The 24,124-nt window shown below is 37.7% G+C and overlaps 7 protein-coding genes across 8 annotated transcripts; 4 read left to right on the top strand and 3 right to left on the bottom strand.

The window, feature by feature from the left end:
• Positions 1–5,736, bottom strand: LOC108823424 (uncharacterized). The gene is made up of 18 exons (XM_018596621.2): positions 5,485–5,736; positions 5,243–5,395; positions 5,007–5,166; positions 4,619–4,925; positions 4,396–4,536; positions 4,134–4,320; positions 3,916–4,046; positions 3,607–3,810; positions 3,223–3,389; positions 2,876–2,954; positions 2,287–2,769; positions 1,829–2,199; positions 1,612–1,719; positions 1,190–1,405; positions 1,043–1,111; positions 743–958; positions 562–648; positions 1–445 (listed from the first exon to the last, which is right to left on the bottom strand). The coding sequence occupies exons 1-18, from the start codon at positions 5,627–5,629 to the stop codon at positions 151–153; spliced, it is 3,519 nt and encodes a 1,172-aa protein (XP_018452123.2). The 5' UTR covers positions 5,630–5,736; the 3' UTR covers positions 1–150.
• A 254-nt stretch (positions 5,737–5,990) lies between these two features.
• Positions 5,991–9,013, top strand: LOC108828550 (plastidial pyruvate kinase 2). The gene is made up of 12 exons (XM_018602279.2): positions 5,991–6,308; positions 6,405–6,695; positions 6,771–6,936; positions 7,019–7,153; positions 7,266–7,376; positions 7,455–7,543; positions 7,672–7,734; positions 7,838–8,013; positions 8,099–8,204; positions 8,283–8,431; positions 8,521–8,629; positions 8,750–9,013. The coding sequence occupies exons 1-12, from the start codon at positions 6,060–6,062 to the stop codon at positions 8,855–8,857; spliced, it is 1,752 nt and encodes a 583-aa protein (XP_018457781.2). The 5' UTR covers positions 5,991–6,059; the 3' UTR covers positions 8,858–9,013.
• A 1,961-nt stretch (positions 9,014–10,974) lies between these two features.
• LOC108826936 (uncharacterized) lies at positions 10,975–12,130 on the top strand. Its single transcript, XM_018600283.2, has 2 exons — positions 10,975–11,489; positions 11,891–12,130. The coding sequence occupies exons 1-2, from the start codon at positions 11,092–11,094 to the stop codon at positions 11,994–11,996; spliced, it is 504 nt and encodes a 167-aa protein (XP_018455785.2). The 5' UTR covers positions 10,975–11,091; the 3' UTR covers positions 11,997–12,130.
• A 253-nt stretch (positions 12,131–12,383) lies between these two features.
• LOC108825660 (uncharacterized) lies at positions 12,384–13,870 on the bottom strand. Of its 2 annotated transcripts, XM_056994112.1 has the most exons (5): positions 13,518–13,870; positions 13,128–13,266; positions 12,940–13,025; positions 12,710–12,845; positions 12,384–12,664 (listed from the first exon to the last, which is right to left on the bottom strand). In XM_056994112.1, the coding sequence occupies exons 1-5, from the start codon at positions 13,785–13,787 to the stop codon at positions 12,621–12,623; spliced, it is 675 nt and encodes a 224-aa protein (XP_056850092.1). In that variant the 5' UTR covers positions 13,788–13,870; the 3' UTR covers positions 12,384–12,620. The 2 variants fall into 2 exon arrangements, with proteins under 2 accessions (XP_056850092.1, XP_018454491.2); XM_018598989.2 differs by having other exon boundaries at positions 12,384–12,845.
• A 173-nt stretch (positions 13,871–14,043) lies between these two features.
• LOC108828332 (phytolongin Phyl2.2) lies at positions 14,044–15,401 on the top strand. Its single transcript, XM_018601988.2, has one exon. The coding sequence runs from the start codon at positions 14,299–14,301 to the stop codon at positions 15,088–15,090; it is 792 nt and encodes a 263-aa protein (XP_018457490.2). The 5' UTR covers positions 14,044–14,298; the 3' UTR covers positions 15,091–15,401.
• A 134-nt stretch (positions 15,402–15,535) lies between these two features.
• On the bottom strand, positions 15,536–17,707 carry LOC108828331 (PP2A regulatory subunit TAP46). The gene is made up of 9 exons (XM_018601986.2): positions 17,554–17,707; positions 17,311–17,433; positions 17,110–17,196; positions 16,898–17,002; positions 16,659–16,820; positions 16,536–16,571; positions 16,392–16,463; positions 16,028–16,308; positions 15,536–15,931 (listed from the first exon to the last, which is right to left on the bottom strand). Exons 1-9 carry the CDS (start codon positions 17,647–17,649, stop codon positions 15,676–15,678), a joined length of 1,218 nt encoding a protein of 405 aa, XP_018457488.2. The 5' UTR covers positions 17,650–17,707; the 3' UTR covers positions 15,536–15,675.
• A 1,288-nt stretch (positions 17,708–18,995) lies between these two features.
• LOC108826931 (uncharacterized) lies at positions 18,996–21,977 on the top strand. Its single transcript, XM_018600276.2, is given in 4 exon segments — positions 18,996–20,423; positions 20,495–21,018; positions 21,021–21,326; positions 21,408–21,977. Coding segments are annotated over 4 exon segments (2,103 nt in total). The 5' UTR covers positions 18,996–19,495; the 3' UTR covers positions 21,753–21,977.
• The last annotated feature ends 2,147 nt before the right edge of the window (positions 21,978–24,124 follow it).

Genomic DNA, 24,124 nt, shown 5'->3' with positions numbered 1-24,124 from the left:
AATATAATAATAATATATAACACATACTAAAATTTGAAATATTTTGTTAACAAAATGGAGATTGTCCCTCTCTCCCTCTCTCTCTCAACTCTAGTATTTTCGAGATGAAGTCGATCAAAATAACAAGGATATGGATGAGCCTAGGTATCTTCAATCATCCTCATCGTCCACATCAAGTACCATCTTCAATTTTCTTCTGCTAAGCGGACTTTGAGTGAGTGAGGCACCACCAGCTTCAGAATCATCACCGGAATCTGCTAACTCATCATCATCCTCCAGTTCATGATCTGATACAAGATTTTGATCTTCTGGAGATGAAGCAGATGGATCATTCTCCCTGATGTGAACATCTGTATCTGATTCTCTACTTTGCCCGGTGATGTAGTCTTCTTGATCATTGTTCTCGTCTTTGCTAGTGGCAAGCACATCTGGACTTGTTTCATTCCTATTCACAAAAAGACTGACTTTAATTATGACTACATCTCTCGGGATCAATCATTCTCAGACGTTAATCTTGTCAATAAACCAGATAACAGACAAAACAAGCGGGTAGTTTTTTACCTCTCTGTTTTGTCTTCAGAACCTTCTGGAGAAATCTCATTGCTTGGTCTTGTGTGCTTCTCAAGTTTTCGTCTCGCCGCGCTCTTCCTACAAAAGACAACTCTCAAGTGTTAATTTTGCATCGTTCCAAAGACCAAGTTTAATCTTCAATGAGAGTCATCTTGTAATAACATATAATTACCTTTTCTTGAATGCTAGTAAGGTTTCGTTATCGGATTCATCTGCTGAAGAATCATCATGGTCATCTAGCAGCTTCATGCCAGCTTCTGACTTCTTACCACGAGGGAGACGCAGACCAAGTTGCTTTAATTTACGTGAAACTTGGGCAGTGGTATATGTATTCTCGGAACCCAATTCATTGGCAATTAAGTAACAGCAGCGCCTCTCGTCCTTAAATCTGCAATATTTGAAAGACGAGTGTCAATAATAACCTGTTGCATATACAGAGTTTATGCAGAGGAGGCTTAGTTTGACAACTCACTTCTCGTATAGTTCCTTAATAAGTGTTTCTTGTTCTTTGCTAAAGGAACTCACTCTTTTTCTGGTGTTTCTGTTTCAAAAACGGTAGATGAGAGTCACTAAAGAGAAAAATAATGTATTAGGCTTGGAAATTTAAGGAGATACTCACGAAGGTTGCTGATCTGATGCTGCCTCTACGTGATCTTGATCATCATTTCCATTACTGCATTTGCTTGCTTCCAGGGAGTTAGCACCACGCCGAAGTCTTTTCCTTGTTTCTAGACCTAGCTGTTTAAGCTTGTTGGTTACTTGTGCAGCAGATATTCCACCATCAGGATCCAAAGTTTCGGCAATAAGCCGGCTGCAGTCTTTATCATCTTTAAACCTGCAAATAATTTTATTTTAACCAACCAATTGAATAAACTCTAAACTACCATGGCTCACATGTAAAATTTGAGTTTTACAACTCCCAGTGCTTATGAAATCTTATGGATCAGTACTTATATTACAAAGTGAGAAATAGGAGAAACTCCACATAATGATTTGTTTTATTTGCTTCAGTAAATACTCGACACATCGAACAAAACATACCTTTCGTACAGATCTCTAATTTTTGTCTCCATGTCAGCATCAAGAACTAGTCTTCTCTTTCTTTTAGATGGTCCTGCAGATTCATTTTCCACAATCTGATCGTCCTCACTGCATCAAGCAAAACTCGCAAAAATTAACAAATAGAAATGAACAGTATCTTCAGCTAACAAGAAACATGAGGTATATAAAGTAATATCACAAGGGGAAGTTTTCTTACTATTGAAACCCTTGATCATAAGATATCACAACGTCAGCTTCATCATCCCCAAGAGCATCTGCTATGTTTCTGCGCGCCCATCCTTTGTCCGATGAAGAAACATTTTCTTCAGTTCCTGAGGCCTTTTCTTGATTTCCCATTTGTTTTCTTAGATGTCCAAGCTCATGCAACATATATTCGGCATTTATGTAGTGGCATTCTTTGCGACTCTTTGGGAAGAGAATTTCCACAAAAAGAAGAGGCTGTGTCTTCATTTTCTTCAACATATTTCTAACCAGATCTGTCAGGAAGGTAACTATGTTTTCATAGTCTTTACAAGGACAAGCTTTCTGCTCATCAAGGATCTTATGGAACGTTATTAGCAGTGACAGCTGAAAAATTAAAACAATAAAATAGTGAGGAAGTTGCAAAATAGTAAAAAGAAACTTACAATTTTGGATGTGATTTAAAACACTGACCCGATACAACATGGGAGACAGTTCCAGGTCTTCTGTAATCCTCCGTAAAATGCTTATTACGTGGTGATTCGTCTGTTTTGTGTTGCTTTTGTAAAACTTAAGCAACCAGCATATGTTTTGAATGATGCTGTTGCTTGCAAAAGCAGAAATAAATGTCGAAACCTTAAAATCAACTTCATCTGTTGCAGTTTGATCTTCGCCATCAGAAGAATCGTCAGTGCCGCAAGAAATATCATCGACCACATGATTTGAATTAGGGCCGTGGGTTTGTTGAGTTTCATCGGCTTCAGTCCCTATATTTGAATCCCCTGGATTGTTGGGAGGTCCATCCTCAATAGGAACGGTAGAATCAGCCACCGGTATGGTTTTTGCGGTGCTATCTTTGTTTGATGTACTAGGATGATTGTCAGACTTTTCATGCTCTGTGGTTTCCTTATTCCCCATGCGTTTCTTCTTTCTTAGCTTCCTTGATTTTTTTGAAACCTGGGGTATGAAAACAGACATTTGGTTAAAACTTTGCATAGATAAAGCTTGTTATTAAGCTTTGTATATCATCTAATCAGAGTTTCATATCCAATCAGTTACATACCCTCAAAGTTCCACGCCCTTGAAGGTTTTCCATAAGGCCTACTATTATATGGATGCTTTCCACTAGATCTCCAAGTTCACTGGCAAGAAAAACCGGTGATGTCAAGCAAGTTAATTTTACAAGTTAGGTAATCATCATACAAGCCAAAAACATAATAATGAACTTTTCTATCTAACATTTAATAAGTCAAACAAGAAAGCATGCATGCTGTCACGATGATTTATATGTTCCAAGATCCACCGATTATAAAAATCACACTACAAGAATTGACAAATCACTGATGGCACAAGATACTGCATGCCCTCAAGATTCTGGAATAGGAAAAAGAACAGAAGCAGAGGCCAAACCTTCTAGGTTGCTTGTGCGCGTCAAAACTTCTCACCAGATTCAGGATGAACTGACACATCCCTTGATCAGTTTGGTCGTAAAACAACTTATAAAGCAAGATGCGGACAGTAAAAGCTTCTCTAGAGTCTTCAGGTAGCAATTTAAGTACCAGATCTAACAAGCAAAGCTGCAAAACAAACAAGTAAACAATGCAGATCTTGAGTATACGCTGCTAATTGCTGAATAAAATGCAGAAGAAGTCAACAATAATTTTTTAACGACTTCTTCTGGTACATGTATATATCTACAGAAACATTGAGCTACAGAAATCGTTTGGAAAATAAACAGACATCCCGAAGCAACATTATGGTTTTAGCCAACAAGAGATCATGCATAAATCATACCATAATTTTTACAAGAGAGCCAGCTGCAGACAGAAACTTAAAATCTTTAGTTTCTTTCAGACCATCGAAAGCAGTGCGCCATTTTGAAATGACAAGCGAAAACATTCTGTCATTGATTGTTGCTGCAATTGGCGCGCAAATGTCACTCTTAGAAAAGTTTCCTCCGGCATTCTGTTCAGGAGTTTCTTCTGTTGACCTTGCTGGCTGAAAAAAGATAATAAGCATTGTATAAACTATCAGGGAAAATTAAATGCGGAAAAATTTAGAGAAATCAAAGTGAGACAAAACCAATGTAGTTCAATTACTCACAATGGAAGCCCGAGACTTGTGAAACTGAAAAGAGGTGACTGCCTGAGCAACCTGGAAGAATGTAACAATGTCGCTATTCTGAATGGAAGGATGCTCCTTTTCTATATCTTCACACACCGACTGCATCAAAACTAAGAGATATGGTACACCGGAATCAGCATCAAGGTACTTAAATCCAAGTGTAAAGACAAAAGTTGTTTCTCGATTGTGTCACATACCATTATATCCTCCTGACATAAACTGGTTGATGAAATCATGCAACAACTTCAAAACATTGTCATTTGTCACGGGAATTGACCCATGTTCCCAGACAATCTTCTCTCTGGCTCCACCACTTAGGTGAGGCTTTAGTAATGTGCTCTCCTCGTTAGAAGGTATTCCCGTCAGTACAGCTTTAGAGCCACCCTACAAAAAATCTCATTCAAATAACAAAAGCAAATTACAGCAAATATTTAAGAATCATCGCGCGAGGGACAATACCATGGTAACTCGGGTGAATGTCCCACCAAATTGTGAATGACGCTGATTTGCATTGTTGAGTCTTGCAAGCTTCCTTTTGGCTTGCTCAGCCTCCATTAACTTCTTCAAACTTTCCACAGCAGCTTTTTTACCTTGATCCAACTGTCAAAACACGACAGCATCAATACAAAAAGAAACTCGTTTCAATCCTGGAAAGGCGTATTGATCGAGTTGAAACACAGACCTTCTCAGGAGCCAGTGCAATGAGCTCCATATCTTGACCCAAGAGAATATAGTGATAGATCTCTAGCAGAAGCAGGTTGTCATGTCTCAACAAGTTGTTGCACTCGATAGTCTGAGTGATAACAATAAAGATATCCATCACGTTCTCACGGGACAGGAGCTCAAGAAACCGATCCCTCAGCGACAAAAAGTAACAAGTGGACTCTCCAGCCTTCTGAAGCGGAGAAATATCATGGATAGCCAGTAGGTTCCTGAACAGAGTGAGCACAAGCTGAACCAGTTTCCAATCTTCCTCGTTGAATTCGTCTCTGGAAGAGAACAAAGATCAGCACCACACAGCAAGTAACTAGTCAACGCAATAAGATGGATTTATAATAAGAACCACTTACAATTCTAAGTTCTCTAAAGGGGTTTCTAACAAAGACACAACCACAGCAACGATGTTGCTAACAGTAATGGCAGACTTCAAACCCCATAGATACTCAATCTGTTGAGGAACATCATCTGAATCAGACTCTACAGGCATCGTGAGAAACACCAACACCTTAACTGAAACAAATCAAAATTACAATTAATCATCAGAAAAAATAATTAAATCAATTGAAGAAAAAAATCAAAACAGTACCTGCGTTTAGAACCAAGTGATGTTCATCTTGGTAATGCTCGATGATGGGAATCAAGTCTTTGGAGACTATGTTCCACGCACAGACCTGCTTGAAGACTTCTCTGCTTTGAGGATCGTCTCGTCGCAGAAACCTCAGCAAGTCCTTCAGGTTATCTAGCAACAGATCATTAAAAAAATTAAAAACTCAACCAGCTCAAATCAGATTTCATTAGCGAGAAAAGGAAAAGTTAGATTGAATTTACCGAGACAGTAGTCGCTTTTGGAGTATCCGATTCTTCTTCCGTCTCCGTCTTCCTCGGGTTCGCCGAGATCGCTGCAGATTACTGATAGACCCTCTAAATCCATCTTCTTCTTCGTTTTGGTAGAGGTTCTCTCCTCCGTATCCATTTTCTCTCAATAGATATGGAATCAACCAGAGATTATAGCGAATGTTAAACTTCGAATCAAACTCACAAACATCGAGCAGCTTCTGTGTAACATTAATCTCAGTGATTTAGGGCTCTTGTGGTGGCGCGTATAGTTTCACACATTTTCCCGCCATTTTACTATCATCAACACACTGAAGCCCATTTGTTTAAACGGGCTGTATGATAGTTAATGGGCTTAAATACAGGCTTATTTATTTAAATGGCCGAAATGTAATCGAACTAAAATACGACGTCGTTTTAGATCCGTTTGTGTCGTTACGTGTTTGATTTTTCAAACCTACTTTATATGATTTGTCACTCTTCCGACACTCTCTAAAGCTATTCTCTTTGTAAGTTCCGCCGAGAAAACAAATCTTCACTACACGACCTCTCTCCATCCTCATTCGATAATGGCTCAGGTTGTTGCTACCAGGTCGATTCAAGGCTCGATGGTGTCTCCCAACGGAGGATCTCTGTCTACGAGATCCAACAAGTTCTTGAAACCGGCAAGTTTCGCGGTGAAGGTTCTGGGAAACGAAGCGAAGAGGAGCGGAAGAGTCTCTCTGAAAAGCAGAAGAGTAGTTGATACCACTGTGAGATCCTCCTCCGCTCGTGTGGAGACCGAAGTCATTCCCGTCTCTCCCCAAGATGTGCCTAACGTATGTGATTTTGTAGCTTTATATATAATCAAATCAATGCATAGTTTCTATTACTTGTATTCAATCTTTTTGTATTTTTTGTGGATTTTTTTTTAGAGGGAGGAGCAATTTGAGCGGTTGTTGGAAATGCACAAGTTTAGTGACACATCTGTAGGAGGGATGTGGTCGAAACCGACAGCGAGGAGGAAGACAAAGATTGTCTGCACGGTTGGTCCTTCAACGAACACGAGAGAAATGATATGGAAACTGGCGGAAGCTGGGATGAATGTTGCTAGGATGAACATGTCTCATGGGGATCATGCTTCTCATAAGAAGGTTATTGATTTGGTCAAAGAGTACAATGCACAGTCTAAGGACAACACTATTGCTATCATGCTTGATACCAAGGTTCGTTTTTTCTTTTTTTTTTCCATTGTCTTCCCAGTCATCTCTCTCAGTTTTTTTTTTTTATGTGGTTCTTAGGGTCCAGAAGTTAGGAGTGGGGATTTACCACAACCGATTATGTTAGAGCCTGGCCAAGAGTTTACTTTTACTATTGAGAGAGGAGTAAGCACACCAAGTTGTGTCAGTGTTAACTATGATGATTTTGTCAACGATGTTGAAGCTGGAGACATGCTCCTTGTTGATGGTATGTTCATCTCTCCTCATTACTTGGCGAAAAATGAATTTTCCTTTGTATGATGATGGGTTTATGTTCCTCTGTTGTTTAGGTGGTATGATGTCGTTTATGGTGAAGTCGAAGACCAAAGACTCTGTCAAATGTGCAGTTGTTGATGGTGGAGAACTTAAGTCAAGGAGACACTTGAATGTCCGAGGGAAGAGTGCAACGTTACCTTCAATCACTGGTTCGACCTTCTGTCTCGCCCTCTTGTTTTGTTTTGTTTTTTCTTGATAATATCTGCTTATTGGATGTCTGAATGATATTTACTTCTTTGTTGTAATTATTTTCTACTTCAGAGAAGGATTGGGAGGATATTAAGTTTGGAGTGGAGAACAAAGTTGACTTTTATGCAGTCTCTTTTGTCAAAGATGCACAAGTGGTACATGAACTCAAGAATTACCTTAAAGGTACAACATGTCCTAACTGAATACTTTTGCCTATGATTCTTCATTTTGATCTTTTTTTGGTTACAAACATTTTGGCAGGTTGTGGTGCTGATATTCACGTGATAGTTAAAATTGAAAGCGCAGACTCCATCCCTAACTTGCATTCCATTATCACCGCATCAGATGGGGTAAAACTTGCCCATCAACCTTGTTTTGTTCTTCCTCTTTTGACAACAACGTCAGAGTAGAGATTGTAATATTAAACTAAATATATAGAATGTGTTGGTTTATGGGATTTGTGTTCTTCTTCTTCCAGGCAATGGTTGCAAGAGGTGATCTTGGTGCAGAGCTTCCTATTGAAGAAGTACCCATACTTCAGGTTAGCCCTTGCTTTCTCCTTTCAGATAAACCAGAAAACGAGTTCTGCATATACAACGGGCAAACTTTTTCTTGCCTTTAAAAATTATGGTATTGGTATACAGGGGAAGATCATTAACCTATGCCGTAGCATGGGAAAAGCTGTTATCGTTGCGACTAACATGCTTGAGAGTATGATAGTTCATCCAACTCCAACCCGGGCGGAGGTTTCCGACATTGCTATTGCCGTTAGAGAAGGTGCTGATGCAGTAATGCTTTCAGGAGAGACTGCCCACGGAAAGTAAGTGGATGATTCTTTTCTATAATCTTGGTGCGGATATAGAAAGTATATTGTATACAAGAAACTGAACTTTACTTGGTATCAGATTCCCATTGAAAGCTGCTGGAGTGATGCATACAGTTGCACTGCGAACAGAAGCCACCATTACTACTAGTAGTGAAATGCCAGCTAATCTTGGCCAAGCCTTTAAGGTAAGCCGAACCATTTGAGTATTTTATCTAGGGAGAGCCTTGCTTTACTCACAAGAAAAATGTTTCAAATCTATACAGAACCATATGAGTGAGATGTTTGCATACCATGCAACCATGATGTCAAACACACTTGGAACTTCAACTGTTGTCTTCACCAGAACTGGTTTCATGGCCATACTGCTAAGTCACTATCGCCCTTCTGGCACAATCTATGCCTTCACAAACGAGTGAGTATTCCATGTTTGTTCTTCCAGATCAAATGACTGTGACATATGGTAAATTAAAGAACTAATGGTTAGAGGTTTTGCTTCTGCAGGAAAAAAATACAGCAAAGGTTAGCCTTGTATCAAGGTGTATGTCCCATATATATGGAGTTCTCAGATGATGCAGAAGACACTTTCGCTAATGCTTTGGCTACACTGCTGGTAAAAATTCAAAAGAGTCTCTTAGCAATAAACTCAGTGTTAAATAATAGATTTAGTGTACTCTATTTTTGTGGTTGTGGGGATATAATGTTCTGAGTTGGGTAACTTGTGAATGAACAGAAACAAGGAATGGTGAAGAAGGGAGAGGAAATAGCGATTGTACAGAGCGGGTCACAACCAATCTGGAGATCTCAATCGACTCATAACATTCAAGTCCGCAAGGTGTAAAGCCTCTGAAGGCGTCTCAATGTTTCACCTGGTCAGAGTGTTCTTTTCATTTATCTGTGAAACCGGTTTGCGGTTAATTTTCCTTGCACGTCTTTGCGTTGTGTACTCTAAAACTTTCTTGTTTACTGTTTCTTATTCAGTTTTGCTTTCCTATGATTATGTTTCTGGCAGACATTATTGTTAGCTCATTAGTTGTTTCGTGGGAAGATTTTAATTTAGATGAGTAATAAATGTGTGTTTGAAACGTCTATAAGGATTATTAAGGATCAGAAAATGTAGACAAAATAAGTATAAAGATTAAAGTAAGAGATTTGCCATGTAAAATTCTTGATATACAAACTTCTGGTCTTTGCAATTTAAATCAATTAATACAATTAAGGGGGTGACTAGTTTTCCCGCTACCACCCGCAAACGCAGCTTTTGCAGTTCATAGCGGTTGTTGGCGTTTCGAAACAATCACAGAAAATGCTATAAATCGCTTTAAACCGGTCCAAACCTCTTAAAATCAAAAGCTGGTTCCAGCTAGCGTTTGCGGTTGCGGGCGATTGCGGGAGAATAATTTTAAAAAAAAAAACAACATAATAAATAAAAATAATACTAAAAATATCCAATAAAAATTTTCAATTGAAATATTAGAAATTATAAAATGTATTCATATTATATTTCAATTTATATCATAAAAACTCAAAACTAAAATATTTTCTATAACTTTTAAAAATTTGATAATATGATTTTATAATCATATTATTATGATTTTTAATATTTTTATAATTACATAAAATATAAATATTATTAAATTATTATTTAACAAATTTTGCGTTTGGTAGTTTACCAGTCATAAGAGTCCCGCAAACGCAACAATTTCTAACAGTTGTACCAGTCGTACAAATCTTTAGAAAACGCTTAAAACCGTAACCACCTGCATCCGCAAACTCCCGCAACCGCTGCGGTTATACCAGTCAGGCCCTAACTGGAGATTTAATAAGAAATCAAAGTATTCTGATAGAGCTTGCAATACTGTAAACTGAACTGAATACTCCGTATAATACTCAAATCTTCAATACAAGAATGAGTCCTCTTAGAAAATATCTAAGAGCCCAAATCCAAAGTACAATATACAAAAGCCAAATTAAATAGAAAGTCAAGCCCAATTATTTATAGTTGTTTCTCTGTAATTCCCTCCAAGCCGTTATGATAAAAAACTTTCATTCACTGATCATTAACCGACTCTTCCAACCGATCTCCTAATCTCTCACTCTCATCACCACTCCGCTTATCTTCTCACCTCTACTCTTCTTCCTGTAATATACCCTCCAGCTCTTATCATTACTTTCCTCGGTAAGACTGAGTTTGTCCTCAAACTCGAAAGAAGGATAATCTCGCGCAATATCCTTCACACGGAGCCATGTTTTCTCACGGTCCGACAAGGCCTGCCATTGAACCAGAGCTTCAAGATGGCCTTCAACATCATATTGAGTACTCTGTATGTGTTCTGGCTTTAGGATAAATTCTTCGCTCTCTTCCAACAGCACCGGTAATGTAGTCACCGCATGACTCTTTCCCAAAACCAGTTTTAATTGGGAAGTATGAAATACAGGGTGAATCTTATTCCTTGCAGGTATCTGAAGACGGTAAGCTACTTGACTTGACCAATGTGCTCCAGAACCGTAAATGGTCCATAATATTTGGCTGCCAGCTTTTGACAAAATGACTTGCTGACAAACGTCTGACGATATGGATGTAGCTTAAGGTAAACAGAAGAGCCCACTTCAAACGCCAGATCTCTTCGATTCTTATTTTTTTTCGACGGCGGAAAAAACGACAGATAGATACTGACTCGAATCGGGTGTGAGTAGAAGCGGATTGAGATCTATGAGGAGCAAGATATGCTGCGTTTTGGCGTATTACAGATCTGCAGCCATTAAAATTAAAACAGAGAGTAAAAAGAAATCCGATTTTAGATTTGGGGGTTGAAAAAAAAAGTGAGAAGTTTGTTATTTTGGCGGGAAAATTACGTTGCCACGTCACCGGATTGAAGAGTTATTGGGCCTTTATTTTCTTAGGGCCCGTAAGTCCACTTCTAAAAGTAAAATTCAATCTGATGACGTGGCAAGTTCTATACAACACTATCGTCGTCAAGATAGAACGAGAAGAAGAAGAAGTTCCATCTACTTCAAAATTTTCAGATTCGATTTTCCGGGAAAATAGCAGTTTTCTCTGTGAATTTTCTTATCATGAACTGTGTCTCTGCATTCAAGTTCGTACCATCAACTGTTATATTACCATGTGCACAATCAAACCTTCACATTTCGAGTTATTCATCCAAGTTTACGCTCAGATGGCGTAGCTATGCTTCTTCTTCTTCTTCTTCTTCCCGAATTCGAAGGAAAACCCTAACCCTAGTTTCTTCGAAATCTTCGGAAGCGGAAGAGGAGTCGGAAACGGAGGACGAATGGCTGAAGAAGCTACCGGAGAAGAACAAGCCACTGTATTCGCATAGCTTGCCTTGCATCGAGGCGTGGCTGAGGAAATTAGGGTTTTACCAGAGCAAAGACGATAGAGCTGTTTGGTTGATTCAGAAACCTGATTGGCACGCCCAGTTATCTCTTGACGTCACAGATCTCTGCATAAGGTAAATAGTGTCTTATTGAGTTGGTAAAATTACCTAAAACTTTTGTGTACTCTCGTTTTTAAGCTGGTTAGAGTGTCTTTGAATGTGTTGTTTTGACATTAAGTACTTCATAAGTGCATTGTATTGAATCTTTGTTCGGTACTAGTACTGTGGAAGCCATGGTTCTTGCTTGTGAGTATCAGTAGTAATATACTAGCTACCCTCAGGAAGATGTATGATGTTGGTTCGATATAGGCTGTATCTTAGCTCGAGAGTTTCTATTTTTTTTTAGTTTTCTGGAATTGGGATTTAGAAAGCTAAAATGAAACGTGTGAAACTCAATTGATCAAAGTCTAGACATTGACATTCCCTCTGAGACTGTGTGTTTAATTGGGAGTAACGCAGATTGATTTGTAACACAGGTACTTGAAAAGTGGACCGGGAAATCTTGAGAGAGACATGGAAAGAAGGTTTAGCTATGCATTGAGCAGAGAAGATACTGAGAACGCCATACTCGGAGGACCTTGACGATTAAAGAGTTTGTTGAGCATCTTTCTTTTCAAACCTATACTTGTGTTACTCCATTAGTTTTCCATTGTATGATGAATTTGCTTCTTTGATAAATAAAAGAAAATAAAATAAAAAACTCTTTTTATTCACGATTCATAACTTGACATATGAATGTAAAAGTTTATAATGCAATTTGGAGAACCAATGGGAACACCTTAAAAGAATCAATGCATTATCTGTTGATCCGTATAATCATTTTGAGCGAGGAGCCCCCTCTACAATGTGTATATATAAATCATTTTGAGCGAGGAGCCCCTCTAGAATGTGAATATATATGTCCACAGAGAGCGCTTCTAAGCAATTATCAGAGACCGTAGAGAATCATTTTGACTTGTAAATATACCATTTGTGAAGCTGAGAAAGTACAATTAAATTTCACAAAAGTTTTGCTTCAATTGTTTGAACATAGAAAAAGATGATAAAATTAAATAAGACAAAAACTTCAAATGTAATTTTGACAACTTTAAAATCGTGTGTTTGTGTCTAAAATTTCCCAAATTGGGTTACTATACGGATTCGAAGCTAAACCTCTACAAATCTTTCTCAGTAGAACTGCAACGAGAAGGCAAAAATCAGAAAGTTCTACTGATTCTTCTTAATAGTGGGAGTGAATGATGATGATGATGATGGTGATGATGATGGTTTAAAAGTGGGAGTGAATGATGATGATGGTGATGATGGTGATGGTGATGGTGATGATGGTGATTTAGAGCTCTGAATCTGATCATCTTTAGATGTTTTGATTATAAACAGAAGTGTTTCCACAAGCATGGCCAAAACTAGCCCAAGTATCCCACCAGCAGCACTCTGAAAATCCACAACACCAAATGATTCAAAAATCCAATTAACGGTGACAGGTTTCAAGAGAAGAAAAAGAGAGCACACAAAAAAAAAACATTACGAGAGCGGGGTTGCGGTTGAATAAAGCTCTGAAGGAAGCGTATCCAACCAAATATCCAGTGAACATGGTAAGACCAACGTGTAAACCTATTAAAAAAAACCGAAATTCATTAGTGACCTATGTGTAATCCTATTTCAAAGAACAGTAATAAAAAAAAAAAAAAAATGGTAGCCAAATGGGTAAAATACCAAAACCGAGCTGGTCTTTGTAAGAAGAGAAAGGCTCTTCGACCTGCTTCCTAGGTGTTATATCTTTAACAAGCTCAGCGTATTCCTTCCTCTCTGCTATGTCTCTCAGCTTTAGCAGTCTCAGTTTCAGTTCTTCACTCTACCACCAGCAACCAATCAAATCAAATTAAACATCAAATTCAAATGATGTATTAAATCATTTAGCTCTCATTCCCTAATTGTTTCCAATCTCATGAATTTTTGGCAGGTGATGGTAAAAGGTAATCTCTTATACTGCCGGAATCAAATTAGGTCAAATATGAATGAGCTTTATGCTATAATCGAACACGAAATCCCCAGAAAGATCCAAATCGAAATCGGAGTCCATGTAACATTCGAACTCCCACATACCTTTTCCCTGGGCTTGGGACTGGTGAAGACGAAACCGGAGCCGGAGAAAAGTGCCAACAAGTCCGGTCTGGTCGAGGGATCGGATCCGGTCCATATAGCGCGGAGCAATTTGTAGGGAACGACGGTGTTCCTCGAGCGCAGATCCGAAGCGATATCTCTTAGTTCGTCGGAGAGACGACGATCATCGCAGGCCGATGCGAGAAAAGATCGCAGCGGTTCAGTGACGGAGATAATCAGGCCAGACGCATTTCTCGGGTCGGGTTGATCCATCTTTTCATCGGTTTCAGATTGTTATTCGTTTCTTCGATCTTCTTAAACGATGTTTCTCACGCGCGAAAGTAGTAACATCTGAGAAATGGGCTTTTGTTTCGGCCTTTTAAGAATCTATTGGATCAGGTAACCCGATAGTAAGTATTTTGTTGCTAACTAGGCGTGTGACCATATCACGTGCGCTGTGTGTTAGTCTCGGCTGTTAAAACTTGAGGGTAGTCTTGTAAATATCAAATGGTGGTGGTTTCACTTTCACGAAGTGAGTGAGTCACACTGTATATTCTATTCTTAACCTATCCTTCTCGCTTCTGTCTTTCTCCAAAAATGGATCTCCTCCTCCTCCATTTCTGTTTCTTTCCCTAGAAAATTCAGCAAACCCTAGACAGAGAGAGAGAGAGAGAGATTGAGGAAAGAAAAAAAAACAGTTGATTAGAATCAGTAGAAAACCTAAACCATCTAAATCTCTCTTTAATCGCAACATTATATCCTTTTGTTGCGATTCCAATCAAGGATGATCTCGAATCCAAGTCTGTTATCCTACACTTGCATCGCGAAAGGAACCGTCGTCCTCGCAGAGTTCGCGTCGTCAAAGGAAGAGCCAGGAATCGAAGAAGTAGCTTTGCGGTGCATCGAGAACACGCCTCCGCACCATTCAATCTTCTCACACACAGTTCGCAAGAAGACCTACACGTTCTCAATCGATGACGAATCATCGTTCGTGTATTTCGCGATCGTCGACGAAGCTATGGAGAAGCACGAATCCTTGGTGGTGTTGAACCGGTTGAGATCAGCAGTTGAAGATCTGGTCAGAGGAGGAGAGACGTTGACCGATCCTTCTCCTCGTTGTCTCCAATCAAAGATGGATCCAGTTTTCGCGGAGATCGTTGGTGGTGTGGATTTGGAGTTGTTAGACATGATGGATTTGGTTGGATCTCCGAGGGAGAGTCGTAACCCTAGTATCGATTCGTCTAAAGGGAGGAGAGCGTCGTTGATGCCGCTTTTGGGGAAGCAATTAAAGGCGCTGAAGAAGAAGAATAAGAGATCGCATACGGAAGATGAAGGAGACGTTGGGACTATGAAGGAGAAGAAGGTGGATTTATGTGGGAATGGGAACGGTGGAGTGTCACGCAAGGAACTGAGGAATGGTTTGTTAACAACAGATCATCATCATCACAGGCAAAAGGCGAAACAGACGTGGAAGAAACATGTGTGGGTGGTGTTGTTGTTCGATTTCTGCATCTGTGCTGTTCTCTTCGGAATCTGGCTTTGGGTTTGTCAAGGGTTTCAATGCGTCAATGGGTAAAGTAATCAAATCAGTTTCTGTGTGTACATCTATCTTCAAATTCATATTGTTCTCAAGCTGCATCAGCATTTGATCATATATCAGTTCCTTTTTTTTTTCTCGTGAGCCTGAGTGCACATGGGTATTTGTTTTCTAGATCAAAAAGTCTGATCCTTCCTCTCCTTTGTTATTTTTAAGATCACAAGAAAGTGTTGTTTCCAGGATGAAACTACTAAGTTGAATCCTGGCTTTACATGTTAGTGATATATGTTCATTGTACTTTGAAAGTTATATCATTCACAAGCAACATGTGGGGTTGTACTGTTTATCTCTTTTTCTTGTTTTCTCTTTTGATGTATATTCCCATAACTTGTGTGCTGTGATTGAACGTGGGTTGCACAATAATGGATAACGAAAGATGGTTTCAGATCCAGTCGCACATTACACTGCTTCTGTGGCCGGCGTATTTAAAAATAATATTCCAATAGTACTTAACTCAGTCTAACGATTACATTACAAGACATAATTGAAAAAAAGAAGGGTTCGGATATAAGTAACAAAAGAGGGAGAGAGAGTGTTTAAAACATGTATGTCACAATCACAGGTTCAGCCACAAGGAGTGAGTTTCTTGTTACCTGCACCACGAGGATTATCGTCCTTCCAGTCATCGAAAGCTCTAGCTTTCATCACAGCTTCTTCGTCTTCATCATCATCTTCTTCATCCTCTTCCTTTCTTCTCAGAGGTTTGTCATTGTGCCACGAGGTGGTTGCTTCTTCAATTGCTTTTTTCGTCTGCTCTTGCCAATCATTCATTATATTCATCTCTGTTAACCCAGCATCCTCTATGCTCATCGTCGGCATCCTACAAAGTTTAATCGCCGCCTTTGGTCATTATCTCAATAATAGGGTGTATATAATAAGATTTGCGATGAGTATGACTCTCTCTGTGTTTGTTTACCTGTGACTTGGTTGGAAAACCTGAGCTATCATTCTCTCTCTCTCCGTAGAAAGACCTCCATTCACAATGCTTGCTGGACCGAATATAAGAGGTTGATGCTTGTGTTCGTGACCCTGTGACACTGAAGCTCTACCTTCTAACACATCTTGTGCAAATGTGGCACAAGTGATTGGTTGTGCCGGTCTAGAGTACTGTATCCTCGCAGCAGCATCTCTGTGCCATGTTTCAGCTTTCTTTGTGCGATCATCTAGAGCATCCCGAGAAAACACATCCTCTCCATCCTGATCATCATAACAACGTTTTCTTAGTTCGCTATATGCTTATCAGAGAGTCATTACCATGTAGAGAAAAAAAGCACACTTGCCTTCAACTGTTTCTCCTTGATTGCAGAGAGCATTTCCTCTTCTCTCTTTAGCATTTCCAACAGATCAATAGCCTGCAACAACGTTTAACCATCAGATAAAAGCCACAAACCATAGAGGATTCCACTAATGATATTTAGACAAACCTTACAAATAGCCAAGTTAATTGTGGCGAGCCACGCCTGCAAAAGAAAATCCACAGAATAAAAAGGTTAGCAGGAACCTGACTTACAAAAGAAACACAGAGCGTAACAAAACTGCGGACGTACGTCTCTTTCTTCTTCGCTGTCATCATCTGGGATGTCATCTTCTCCAGATTCAACGGGAGTAGACAAGGCAGCAGCCCTTTTCGAACGTCCGCGTCGCTCCTTCCTCTCTTTAATCTCAAGGAGCTTCGCCTCTGCAGCCTTTTGACGTTTGAACCGAGCTATCTATAAAAGCATTGGAAGATTTTCAAAACATAGAACTTTCTTCTCGTTAGAATGCAAACACAAGAGGATGAATCTACCTTGAGAGCTCTTCGATCAGCAGGTGGAGCAGAACCACCTCGTGAAGAAGCCTCCAACTCCTCTTCCGGAACAAGTTCCATTGCCTCACAGAACGAGAAAAACTCCTACACACATATAACACTATATACATTTAATCTTTTTATAAACTGCTCATACCCACTAGGGACTAACATCAAAAGGGATGCGACAAGCTGCAAACACTAAGCATTACCTTCAACTTAGCATACGAAGCTTTGACAATCGGAATCCGATCTTCCTGTTTGATTTTCTCTGTTAACTCCGCAAGATAGAAAGGTACCTGTAATCACAACCTTGTCACTTCAAGAAATGTCGATTCGAACACACACAACCTTATGCTACAGACACCTACTGAAAGAAAGATAAAGCCAGACAATTAGAAAAATCGATATACCAAAAGATACTTGAGATTGTTGGTGCTGATATCTTCTTTAGTCTCGTTAGAAGAGAAGAGTCCCAGCTTCCCGACCATGTCTTCGCACTTGTCTAACATCTCACATCCTTTCTTCACAACATCCTATATCACACAAATATGTCCTCCTCCGATTCAGTTAAACGAGAGAACCCAGCCATTTCATATATATATATATATATATATAATCGAATTCGTATAAAAAAGGTAGAGAAGCTTTCCAACCTGATCGGCGCGAGACTCTGAAGCCGCGAGATGAATCTTCCTTGCTTCCTCGAACAACGCCGATAATGGCATCTCCTCCATCGCTACACCTCCCATCACTCACGAGATTCACTATCAAACGAGAAAGTGGATCGGTGAAAAATGTTTCTTTAGGGTTCCAACTCCGAAATGATCTGAACGAATTATTTAAAAGGACGGATGAGATCATCCCACGTTGATTCAAGTGACGATAGTCAGAGTTAGTTTCAGCCGTTAGATATGTGAACAATTCTTTAACCGACTCAGTTGTAAACGTTCTAGTGCGTGCGGGCGTATTGTATAACCGTGAGTTACTTGTTTTCTCGCCGCTCAGAAAGTCACGATCTAACAAATCGACGGCCGGTAAACTAATGTATACTATATGTTTAGTTTTACTTTTTTTTCTTTTCTTTTTTGGCTGTACAATGGTTACTTCAAATTCGATACCATCATTTTTTTTTTCCAGCAAACAAAGTTCCCAGCTTTACAGATTTCATCAAAAGGGAAAAAAGGTTGATTGGTTCTCGAAGAAAGATCCCAAGAGAGAAGAGAAGCCTAATCATGAACCTTTATATAAACAAATGCCTTTCTTTCTCACTAAACCTTCTTCTGTGATTCAACACTTTACATTTACAGGTACTTCCTTACACTACTTTAAATCTCTTCCTCTGTCTGAATATCAATCTTAACTAGTTGATTTGTCTCTGTCATATATATTGGAGATTTTCAATCTCGATTCAGTTTTGGAAAAGAATGCATTTGGATTTTGATGTATATATGTATGTATCTAGAAATTCCTTTGTTATTTCACTATTTCATTGGGATGAAAATAGTAAGTTTTAGAATTTAGAATACATTAAAAAGAAATTGATATGGTTCTTTTTCATGTGCAGTGCATGATATAGTTCTCAAGTGTTTGCCTTAACGAAAAGCCCATCATAAGAAAAAAAAAGCTGAAAATATTGAGGATTTATTTCTTATGGTGTTATTCTTGATAGTGAAATGGAATGATTGCATTTACTTGGTCCACTTTTAGATATCACTAAAAACATTTGTGGTTTAAAAATCTTTGTATTTATAAATCATCAATCAATTCATAACAGCTCTGGTGATGATGAGTATTTATGTCGGAGAGACTGTTTTTACCTCAAGCAAAACATACAACACGCTTTTCTATCTCTGCACCCTTTGTAACTTTTTAAAGTTATTTCAGTTTTTAATGGTGACAGTTTCAAAAAGAATGAATCTAGTTTTGCTCTCCATAACAACCAAAATGGTTAAGAGAAATGAAACGACAAATAACAAAATTATTGGAATGAAAATAAGTAAGAGCAGGTGGGGACACATATAAGGGGCCTTTGTGTTAACAGAAAACCAGGAGAGGCATACATTTTCTTGCCTTTATCTATCTGTAAGGAAAGGATCATCTTACATTTCATGATTATTTTGACAGTGTTTTTCTTTTACATGTGTGTCAGTTGTAGATATTTTTTTATTTACCTAACTTTATTCCTCTGCCATTACCATCTGGAAAAGAAGAATAAAAAGCTTATGTAACTCCCACCCAACAATAGAACATGCCATACCACATGTTCTTCCTTGTGCTAAGACTTTACGGTTTCACTCAACCTTTTGTTTAAATCTTGCTTAAGATCTCATTCATCTTCTTCTCTGGTTATGTTCTTCTTTCTTTTTGGTTCTTGCATTTGATATTCTTCTGACTCTTTGCTTTGGTATTTAATTTTCACATTCATTTTTATCAGAATTTGCTCTGATTGGATTATTTTGTTTTTTTTTTCTTATCCTGTCAGATGGATGATAATAGGGAAAATGCATCTTGAGATTCAGATTTAGTCATATCTACAGAGATTGGTTTTTTGTTGTTGCTCTTTTGTTTTTTTTTTTTTGATTAAGAGCAACAATCATGTCCATGGGAGATGAAAAACAGTGTTGTGAGATGAAGAACAAAATAATGCTTTTTGGGTTGCTGATTAGGAGAATCTTTGATGAAGAGAAGGGTAAGCTTCTTCAGAGGCTAGAGGATGCCAACAGTGAGATTACAGAGTTGAAGAAACTGAGAAAAGAAGATGCAAAAGCTAACGAGAAGGTAGTTAGCATAATCGCGTCTCAGAAACAGAACTGGTTGAAGGAGAAGTACAGACTAAGGCTGCAGGTTGAAGCTCTGATGAGGGAGCTAAGGAACATGGAGAAGAGGAAGAGAACAAGCTTAACTGAGTTGCAAGAAAGGTTAAAAGAAAAGGACGGTTTATTGCAATCCAAAGATAAGGAAATTGAGGAAGAGAAGCGCAAATGCCAAGAGATAGAGGAGAAGCTGGTCAAGGCAGAAAAAGAAGTTGAAGATTTGAGGGAAAAGAAAGAGAGAGATGTGCAAGAACATTCCTCTGAGCTATGGAGGCAAAAGAAGACATTCCTTGAGCTTGCTTCTAGCCAGAGACAACTTGAAGCTGAGCTGAGTCGTGCAAATAAGCAAATCGATGCTAAGAGACATGAACTTGAAGACTTGTCCTTAGAAATGGCTAAGATGAGGAAAGATTTGGAAGCAAAAGATCGGATATTGGCAGTGATGTTGAAGAAGTCAAAACTGGATATAGCAGAGATGCATACATTGCTTATGGAGGCTAAAATGAAGCAAGATGAAGACGAAGCAAAGAGTTGGAGATCAAACTCGAAGTCAAGACGGTCACTAAGAAGCATGTTTGCTTTTGAAACCACAAGTAAGCCTAAAACCAACAGTGTTGGCTCCATTGATGAACATCTGGAATGGAATAAAGATCCTGATGTCATCCCAGAGATCATGGATTCCTACTCTAATGATGATTTCAGTGAACTTGGTAAGTTTTCTTTCATATTTTTTGTTTCAAATTTGAATTGATATTTGAATCTCCATTAGTGCATTTTGAAGGAGTCCATGGAATTGCAAAGAAGCGTGAGAATATGAGTTTTGGTGAGGAAGATTTTTGTATTAGAGTGATAGGGAAGAAGCAAGAGATAGAGTTAGGGGGTTTGCCAGAGCATGAAAAGATTGAAGCTCTGTGTTTGCATTTGATGAACTCTGAGTTAGAATCAAACCGGTTGAGATCTTGTATAGAAGGACAGAACCAAGAAATGTCACAGTTGAGACACAACAAGGAAGGCCTTGTAAGTCAAAGAGGGGAAGAATCTGTTGCCATGAGGAAACAACATTTCAAGACACAGCTAAAAAGCTTGATGTCCCACAAGAACAGCACGAGTTATAGGAGAAAGAACACAAAAGCAGAAGAAGTACAAGTGCAAGAAAGAGTATTTGGATCAAAGGAAGGTTCTAAGGAACATGCGACCGAGAAAGGAAGGGAATCATACTCCCCTGATGAACTGAGACATTTAACTTTGAAAGCGGCTCAATCTGATGCTGAAGAAGAATCTGAAAAGGACACTCTCTTGCAAGAAATGATCAGTTTACCAGAAGAGAAAAAGCAGGTGGTAAGGAGAGTGAAAGCCAGCCATCAAGCACAAACAATCCACCTTGGAGAATGGATCTTCATGCTCTTGGAGTCTCATTCAAGATCAAAAGGCTTAGACAACAGCTGATGATGCTTGAAAGATATATTGGCAAACAAGAGAGCCAAGAGATCGACAAGAGCAGCAGCAGTGATACCGGGAAAAGGGCTTTGTTATTGCTCATTACACTGCTCAACAAACAAGTTACTAGGTATCAATCACTTCAGGAGAAGATTGATGGTATCTGCAAAAAAATGGTAAGCAATCATTTTTTACCTCATATCAATTACATTACTGTCTCTGCTAACATAAAACTGATTTTTTTCCCTTATACGTAGCATGTGAATGATACAGAAAAGACATCACTAGAGCATTTCTTAGATGAGACATTTCAGCTGCAAAGATACATAGTGGCAACAGGACAGAAACTAATGGAAATTCAGTCCAAGATCACTTCTGGGTTTGTAGAGGTTCTAGTAGGCTTCATCACTACAGAGTCCTCATCTACTAGTAGCAGCTTTGATCCAGAACGTTTTGTAGAAAGCATTAGAACTCTGTTTCAGGAAGTGCAGAGAGGGCTTGAGGTTAGGATATCTCGAATCATAGGTGATCTTGGAGGGACACTTGCACGTGAGGGAATGATACATTTGAAACGACGGGAGGACGGCGTCCAACGACTATGAGTAGCTCTTCTCAAGGTTAATGAGAACCCTTTTAGGTTTTGTATATAGAAATCACTTATATATACAGGAAGAATTGGCGCTGTGTTTAAACTCTGAAAACTCTTAAGCTCTCCCCCAAATGATTTGTTTTTCAGCTGTAGTCTCAGTTAAGATTTGGAAAACAAACATTGTTTATTCGATATACTTGTACGTTCTTACCCCATATTGTAAAATCATTACTGAGTTCATATATATATATATATATATATATATATATATATATATATATATATATATCCCAATATATAAAAAGGATTGAACTAGAAGTTATCCACGTCAGCAGAAAATCATCCAATCAATTTTAAACATGAATCTACGTCAGCATAGTTCTTCACGATCCTTCTTTAGTTTGCCAGCATAGTTCTTCACGATCCTTCTTTAGTTCCCAAACCGTCGTATATAAAAGTAGAAAACCATCAGTTATAAGTATAACACTTTGGATCCGAATGGTAATATCGAATCTATCTTATTAAATCAGAAACATTACAACTTCTTCTATGTGGATTTTAAAGGTGGACCTCATATATTTAAACTAAATGTCTCATTCTTTATATATAATACGTACTATAGTCTAACTTTGCATTGATGTATTTCTTTAAATACAATTCTTCCTTTTGTCCATATTCCATATATGATTTTCACATTTATTACATATCGATTTAAATAAGATAGATACTAAAAATACTAAAAATATTAATCGTTTTAGAATTACCTTATACAATTTATTTTAAATTGATCAGTATACTTTCATTGGCCATATTGATTTTATTAGTATGAAAAACATTAAGTAGATAAGTCACAGACACATACATAAAGATATGACTATTCTTTAACTACGTTGTGCCTAATCTACTTTCTAAAACAAATAATACATAGCTTTATATATTGTATAGAATATAGTAATATTGTATAGTATTATACTTATACAATAATACTAAAAACAAACCAAACTGAAATATAATATATATCGAAAATGCTTTGAACCATTACACACAAAATATATTAGACCTCAGAAATAAAATTCACTTTGAAATTATGTAATAGTTATTTTAAAAAATTAAATTTTGTAATGTACAAAAAAACATAAGTTTTATATAAAATTTTGTGTTACAATAAAAAGACACAACTCGCGCTTGCAAAGTGTTATTTTTACATAAAGACAGATTTGATATTGTTCTTTAAACACAAAATTGAATTATACAAACTCGATACTACATAAAACTAAACAATATATAATACATTTTAAAAATAAAACCCGTGCGGATGCACATGGCCTTTGCGAAAATCGTAGATATGTTTATATAATATATTTATATATTATGTTATACATATTTTCATATAAATAATACCCCAGTGTAAGTTTTATATGATAAATGTTGAAAATAAAAAATATATAGCACTATATATTTTAAATAATATATATAAAAATCTACTTCACGTTATCATAAATTTTAAAAATCAAATTTAGTAATTAAACACATTACTTATTTAAACACATTAGTACACATTGTTATTTATCAAAATTTTATATTAATACACATTGCAATCATGTATAACATTTAGTAAATTTAGTAGAAACAAAGATAAAAAAAAATTGACTCCCGCTCGGTAGAGCGGGTCATGATCTAGTTTGATTTTAAAAGCGGTACGAAATTAAAGTATGATATATACAACTGCAATTCATGTGGAATTGAAATACGATTTAGTACAACTGCGGTTTTAAGTAAAAATGGTGCGAAATATTATACAATTGGTGACAATATATATTTGCGGTATTGGATACTTTTTTTGAAATACTAAATAATTATTTTAATTAACAAAACAATATTGTTATAGAATATAGATTGCACGTTCTACTTGGACATTCGATCATCGCGTTGTGTTCAGATCGGATAACCTGATATTTTCGGATATGGGTCCTTCAGATCTTACTCTCTTAGATATTTGGATCCTATTGGATAATTAGAATTTGGCGGTTCAGAGTCAGTTCAGAACATGTCTCTATGTTAGTTCGGGTCTAGTTGTCTAAGGAATCACTAATATCCACTATATTTTTGTTCCTAAAATTTTTGGGTCAGTTTGGAGTGTTTAGGACCTAAAAATTCAAAAAACCTGAAACCCGAAAGAATACTCTAAAACTCAAAAATATTCAAATATCCAAAAAGACCCAAAAAATTATCCAAAATCTGATCGAAGATCCAAAAATACAAAAACAAATTATATGATTTCCCGGATTATATTTTTGAAAATTTAAAATTTTATCAGAAACCCAAAATTATACTTGAAAACTCGAATCTAAAACTTAAAAAATATTCGATAATACCAAAATATAA

Source organism: Raphanus sativus, chromosome 9 (genome assembly GCF_000801105.2).
Source record: "Raphanus sativus cultivar WK10039 chromosome 9, ASM80110v3, whole genome shotgun sequence".
Taxonomy (NCBI): Eukaryota; Viridiplantae; Streptophyta; class Magnoliopsida; order Brassicales; family Brassicaceae; genus Raphanus; species Raphanus sativus.
This window is presented reverse-complemented; position numbering and strand designations above follow the sequence as displayed.

Coding starts and splice junctions, on each gene's coding strand:
- LOC108823424 (XM_018596621.2), bottom strand. CDS start 5,629: ATGGATACGGAGGAGAGAACCTCTACCAAAACGAAGAAGAAGATGGAT. Junction 3,811..3,915: donor ACAAGTCTCGGGCTTCCATT/GTGAGTAATTGA, acceptor ATCTTTTTTCAG/CCAGCAAGGTCAACAGAAGA. Junction 1,406..1,611: donor ATTAGAGATCTGTACGAAAG/GTATGTTTTGTT, acceptor AATTATTTGCAG/GTTTAAAGATGATAAAGACT.
- LOC108828550 (XM_018602279.2), top strand. CDS start 6,060: ATGGCTCAGGTTGTTGCTACCAGGTCGATTCAAGGCTCGATGGTGTCT. Junction 7,544..7,671: donor TTATCACCGCATCAGATGGG/GTAAAACTTGCC, acceptor TTCTTCTTCCAG/GCAATGGTTGCAAGAGGTGA. Junction 7,735..7,837: donor AAGAAGTACCCATACTTCAG/GTTAGCCCTTGC, acceptor ATTGGTATACAG/GGGAAGATCATTAACCTATG.
- LOC108826936 (XM_018600283.2), top strand. CDS start 11,092: ATGAACTGTGTCTCTGCATTCAAGTTCGTACCATCAACTGTTATATTA. Junction 11,490..11,890: donor GTCACAGATCTCTGCATAAG/GTAAATAGTGTC, acceptor TTTGTAACACAG/GTACTTGAAAAGTGGACCGG.
- LOC108825660 (XM_018598989.2), bottom strand. CDS start 13,787: ATGGATCAACCCGACCCGAGAAATGCGTCTGGCCTGATTATCTCCGTC. Junction 13,267..13,517: donor GTCCCAAGCCCAGGGAAAAG/GTATGTGGGAGT, acceptor TGCTGGTGGTAG/AGTGAAGAACTGAAACTGAG. Junction 12,846..12,939: donor TCAACCGCAACCCCGCTCTC/GTAATGTTTTTT, acceptor GTGGATTTTCAG/AGTGCTGCTGGTGGGATACT.
- LOC108828332 (XM_018601988.2), top strand. CDS start 14,299: ATGATCTCGAATCCAAGTCTGTTATCCTACACTTGCATCGCGAAAGGA.
- LOC108828331 (XM_018601986.2), bottom strand. CDS start 17,649: ATGGGAGGTGTAGCGATGGAGGAGATGCCATTATCGGCGTTGTTCGAG. Junction 16,464..16,535: donor TTAACTTGGCTATTTGTAAG/GTTTGTCTAAAT, acceptor ACGTTGTTGCAG/GCTATTGATCTGTTGGAAAT. Junction 16,309..16,391: donor TCAAGGAGAAACAGTTGAAG/GCAAGTGTGCTT, acceptor TATGATGATCAG/GATGGAGAGGATGTGTTTTC.